The sequence below is a fragment of the Aspergillus caelatus genome (genome assembly GCF_009193585.1).
Source record: "Aspergillus caelatus strain CBS 763.97 unplaced genomic scaffold BDV27scaffold_526, whole genome shotgun sequence".
Lineage (NCBI taxonomy): Eukaryota > Fungi > Ascomycota > Eurotiomycetes > Eurotiales > Aspergillaceae > Aspergillus > Aspergillus caelatus.
Genome location: NW_022475789.1, coordinates 1 through 6,320, shown reverse-complemented (window position 1 = coordinate 6,320; position 6,320 = coordinate 1). Strand labels below are relative to the sequence as shown.

The 6,320-nt window shown below is 25.1% G+C and overlaps 1 protein-coding gene across 1 annotated transcript; it reads right to left on the bottom strand.

The window, feature by feature from the left end:
• Positions 1-6,010: 6,010 nt before the first annotated feature.
• BDV27DRAFT_164724 (uncharacterized protein) lies at positions 6,011-6,310 on the bottom strand (the record flags this gene model as incomplete). Its single annotated transcript, XM_032073745.1, has 2 exons — positions 6,011-6,191; positions 6,228-6,310. The coding sequence occupies 2 exons, from the start codon at positions 6,308-6,310 to the stop codon at positions 6,011-6,013; spliced, it is 264 nt and encodes an 87-aa protein (XP_031920292.1).
• Positions 6,311-6,320: the final 10 nt, after the last annotated feature.

Sequence of the window (6,320 nt, the reverse complement as noted above, 5' to 3'; positions counted from 1 at the left end):
CTAGTTTCTATAGTAGATAGTAAAATAAAAATATAATTATATTTTAAAAATAAAAATTCAACTATAAACTAAATAAATTAAAAAAAGATTATTAATTTAAAATTATATAAATAGAGTAAGAGCTATAGAGTCTAAATTACTTATAGAGATAGATATAATATAGATAACGTAATCAACCACCGAGCGACGAATACCACCGGGCGACGAATTTTCGCCGCACCCTACTACTTTCTATCTTCAACGCGTCAATTTACATTACTATTATTGAAAAATGTCTTTATCACAAGAAAATAGAATTCAAATGGCTATTTCAGCTTATAAAAACAAAAAAATTCAATCAGTTTTAAAGACTGCAAACACTTTTAGCATACCTGAAGCAACCTTACGCGCTTGTCTCAAAGGAAGAAAATCACGCGCAGAAACACGCGCCAATAGTCATATAATAACTGGATTTGAAGAAGAATCGCTTCTTCAGCGATTATTAGATACAGATAAACATAGATTTCCAATCCGTCCTGAATTTTTACATAGAATGGCGGAGATTTTACTTCGTAATCATCTTCAAAATCCGACAGCAACTATTGGGATCAATTAGCCTTATAAATTTATTAAACGCTATCCTAAAATACATACACAATATACAAGACAAATAACATACCAACGCACAAAACAAGAAGATCCAAAGATTATAATACCTTGGTTTCAGACTGTACAAGCGGCTATTCAAAAACACAGTATACACAAAGATAATATCTAGAATTTTGATAAAACTGGTTTTGCAATAGGACTCTGCTCTAGCTCTAAAGTAATCACTGCAGTTAAGCACAGTGAGCGGCCACGCAGAGTTATTCAAGACAATCGTAAATAGGTCACAATTATTGAGGCAATTGGATCAAGAAGCGTATATATACCGCCAGTTATTATACTTAAAGCAAGCAACCAGCAAGCTGCCTGGTTTCAAGAACCTAAGCTTACTGATAGATAGATTACAACTAGTCAGAATAGCTAGACTACAGATAAAATAGGCCTTCGCTGATTACAAGAGATCTTTGAACCATATTCTAAGCGCTATATAACTGGTGCTAAGCGGTTGCTTATTCTTGACAGCCATAATAGTTATCTAACTGCGGAATTTGATAATTTCTGCAAGTTAAATGCAATCATTTGTCTCTGTATACCTGCGCATGCTTCACAGCTTCTTCAACTGCTTGATATAGGTGTATTTAGACCATTTAAAGGCGAGTACGGAAAGCTTCTTGAAGAGCGAATACGCTCTGGTAATAATTATATTGATAAAGAGAACTTTCTATCTCTATATCCAGATACACGCGCTAAAGCATTTACCTCAGCGAATATCTATAGTGGATTCGCAGGAACAGGGCTTAAGCCATTTAATCAAGAACACGTTCTTTCTAAGCTTACTTTTCAACTACGTACACCAACACCACCATCAACAGAAAGCTCGATTTTCTCTGCATTTCAGACTCCGCAGAGTACTCGTCAGCTAGACCAGAAAGTACGCAGTCTACAGAACAGTCTTAGTGCGAAATAAAAGCTTTCTAGCAGTCCTATTACTCATCTTTATTATCTTGAAAAGGCTGCGCAAATGGCTATACATACCAACCTTCTTTTATAGCAAGAAATTAAATCTTTACGAGCTGAAAATGAGCGGAAATATAAGAAAAAAGCAAAAAGGCGTGCTAAACTAGGTAATGATCTATTTTTATCTATACAGGAGGGCCACAATCGGGTTCAGCAGCTTAATATGCAGCTTGGTGAGCAATCTGAGCAGTCTACTTCTATACCTCGACGACGAGCTCCGCAACGTTGCAGTGGCTGTAGGATAGTGGGTCATACAATCCGGAATTGCCCTAGTAAATAGCTATCATTTCATATATTTAGTTAGTTAAATTTAATGGTGTTGGCAGCTGAATAGCTTCAAATAGTGGGAGTCGCAGTAAACATTCGTCGCTCGGTGGTTGATTACGTTATACTTTACTAGAGAAAAATAGATATTAATAAATAAATTTATTCTATTAAAAATAATTATAGAATAAGTAATAGTAATAAAACTATTTTATAGTAATAATATTTTCTTTATATAGTCTAAGAAATATTCTATGATTAATTAAATAATTTAAGAAATAAATCAATATAATTATAAGTATATAGACCCCTATTTTAAATAAAAACTGATTAACAGTTTATTAAAACTTTTATAAAAAAAACTAAAATTTTTAAAAGTAATTATAAAAATTATATTATTATTATTAATACTACTAGTATAATTTTCTTTTAAAAGTAGAGTAATATTATTCTCTAAAGAATTAATATTAAAAATAACTATAGAAGACTTCTCTATAGAGATAATAATTATAAAATATTTATTATTAATTTTATTAAACTCTATAATTATATTCTTATCTTTAAATAGAGTTTTAAACTTAGAGAAAAAAATAAAAATAAATCTATTTTGAATAATAATTTTACTATTACTATTAGTAAAAATATAAATAAGAGTAGTAATATATATCTAATATTTCTAGAGTTAATAGATTTTCTATCTATAATTTTAAAAGTTTTATAAATAGAATATTTACTATTTTTCTTAGTAGTAATATAGTTTAAATATATACTACTATATAGAGTAATACTATTTAAAAAAAGACTATATACTCTAAATATATATAGCTATTTTTTATATATTTTCTATATAGAGTAGACACTATAAAACTATATTAATAAAAAATATAGATATTTTTATTATTTTTATTATTTAATTTAATTATATAATTATTCTAGTCTAAGATACTACTATAGATTAGACTAAAAATATAAATAGTTATTTTATCTATAGTAAAAAGAGTCTCCAGCTCTATATCTATTAACTATTATTATAGAAAAGAGAAAGAGATTTACTTTTTTTTAAATATATAATAATATTCTTATATTAAATTTTAATAGAGATAATAAACTTCTCTAGAGAATAGTTAATATTAATATAAACTATAGACTATATAGATCTCTTACTCTTAATATTAATTATTAATATATTAAAAATAAAAACTATTACTAGATAATTAATAAGATCTTACTCAAGACAGTAGTAAAGTAAAGAAAAATAAGTCTTAATATAAAAGAAATAGATATAAAATATAGAGTCAACTAACTATAGGTATACTAATAAAAAAAGATAGAAGAAAAAATAAAAAGATAATTTATAAATAGTTATAGAAACTATTTATAGATTCTAATAATAGATATTTTAATAATATTACTATTAATAATAATAGTCTATAGATAATATAATATCTCTATAGTCTATTCTATATTATAATACTATCTACAGAATAATATACTCTATAAATAGATACTGAAATGTATATACTAAAATAGATAAATATAAAACTATTTTACTATATAAATAATAATATTATATAATTCTATCTATAGATAGTATTATCTTACGAGAATTAATAAATTTAGGAATATTTTATTACTAAGTAGAGAAGAATATAATTGTAGCTATACTATAGAGCTACTATAAGAAGAACTATCTTACAGTAGTTCTCGCTGATTAGTAGAGATATTCTGTATTCTATACTATAGGCTAAACCCTATACTGCTCAACTACTGTGTGTATATAAAGAATATAGCAACCTATATCTTATGTAGGAGTCAGGTAACTTTTTACTTCTTATAGTACCCGCTACTTTTAATTATAATATAAATTACTTTATTAGTATAAATATTAATTTATATCTATACTAATTTTATTTCTTAATAGTAATTATTGTAGATTTTCTAATATTTAGTTATTCTATAATTTTTACTAAAATTAGTATAGACTTATTTCTTTAACTATTTAGAAATAATAATAGAATAATTTTTTTTTAATATAATATATTATTTTTTATTTATTAGTATTTTTATATAGCTCTGGTAAATTTTATTTAATAATAATTATTTTTTTTATCTTAGTAACTTCTTTCTATATAAGACTTTATTTATTTTTAAAGTATTAGTCTACTTATTATAGGTATTTATCTATAGTATTATTCTTAAAATAACTATTATATTTAGAAATTTATTTAAGATTAGAGATTTTCTAATAGAGATATTTATTTATTATTATTACTATTTTATCTATTAATATAGTCTTTCTATAGTTATAGTTAGAGTAGTACTATTAGAGATATTTATTAATAGAGAAAATTATAGAACTATAGTTAGTATAATCTATATATTACTATATATTATTTAAATTTATTTATAATTTATTAAACTATTTTTTCTACTATTTACTATATTGTAAATATAATTATTTATTATACTATAACTTCTATAACTTATATTTATTATTTTATAGATTTTATTTATTTTATTTATTTTTTTATTAATATCTATAATATTTTAAAAATTACTATAGCTATTTTATTACTAATAGTTTCTTTTATCTACTTAAGTAGCTATAGAAGATTTAGTGATTATAGAGATTACTATTATTATTTAATTATTTTTTTAGAATTTTTAGATATAGTAAATTTTATTATTTTTTATTAAATTATTTAATTAATAGAGATCTCTTTTCTCAGTTATATATTACTTTTTATAGATAGCTTAACTAATTATATTATTTAACTCTTTAAAATCTATTATATTTTACTATAATCTATAGACTCTAACTGAGTATTATAAAGCTATTTTTAACAGAAAAAAATCTGTCTCCGAGTTTAGATATACTATCAGATATAATTAAAAATAGCAGAATACTATAAAAAGTAAAGAGTTATCTGACTTTTATATAAGATAGAGATTGCTATCTTTCTTTTATATATACAGTAGCCGAGCAGTATAGGGTTTAACCTATAGTGTTGAATATAGAATGTCTCTACTGATTAGCAAGGACTACAGTAAGGTAGTCCTACTTGTAGTAGCTCTATAGTGTAGATATAATTATATAATCATTTTAGTTATATATCTTAAATTATATTCTTCTAATAAAAATCTGTTTAGATATAATCTAGCTATTACTCAGTAAAAGTAAAATAGTAATATAGATTAGAAAATTAAGAAGTTACTTAATAGAAGAATATATATAATTAAATAAAGAATAAAAAAATAACTATAGCTAAATATCTAGTCAAGTAAATAAAATTTAATAATAAATATAATAGATAGTATCTTCTCAGTTAAATATTAAATATAAAAAATCTAATTAAAGAATTTAAAATAGAATTTCTAATAGAGTAATAATTTTACTATTTATTTAATTTTATTTATATTATTTACTATTATTTTTTTTATTTTATTTATATTATTTACTATTATTTTTTTTTATTTTATTTATATTTCTTATTTACTCTATTATTTCTTTTTCTAATCTCCTCTGTTTTTTATTTATACTGTTACTTTTCTCTATTATTTACTATTATTTTTACTATTACTTTTACTCTACTATTTCTTTTTTCTATTTTTATCTTATATTCCAATCTCGGCTTTATCTTATATTTCTACTATCTTATTCTTTCTAGTAGGCCTAGGGATGGTGCGGTCCCGGTCCTAATATTTAGGGCTGGTACCGGACCTTGCGGTCTTTGGTCTTTTCTTATATTGCTGAGAACTGTACTATAATTCTCTATAGTCCTAAGCAATCTTTATTCCAGGGGACTATTATTGTATAACCTTATCAAGATCTTCTATTTTTAGCTATATAAATATAATAATTTATTGCAGTAGTTTCTTATAATTATAATAGTATTTAGTATAAATACTATTAGTATTCTATTTATAATACTATTAACTTTTTATTAATTTTCTATTAATTTTCTATTATTTTTTATTAGCTTTCTGATACTTTGTATTAATTTTTTATTTTCTATTTAGTTTCTATTCAGTTTATAGAGTAATAATACTAAGAATATAATAAATATATAATAATAGAGAAGAAAATACTATGATTACAAATCAATTCGGGGGAACATCAAAATCAACACCCAATCTAAACACGTCATTTTAACGCGTCAATCGATCGAGAAAGGCCCCCTGAGGCCTCAGGAACCGCTATGGAGGCCCCAAACCCCCATGGTGGTGGTCTACCGAACGCGTCGAGATGGGCACCCCCGAGCGGGATACCACCACCACCGTCACCACCATCACCAACACCGATATATCGAGGGGGCCCTAGGACCCTAGATATACCCATAGATCTGGGACAGATAAGCTACAGCGAATCTAGCAGGGCCCCAAGCAGGGCCTCTAGCAGAACCAGCTCCAGAAGCAGCCGGAGCACACAGAGCGTATATGGCATTCGGAAGCGA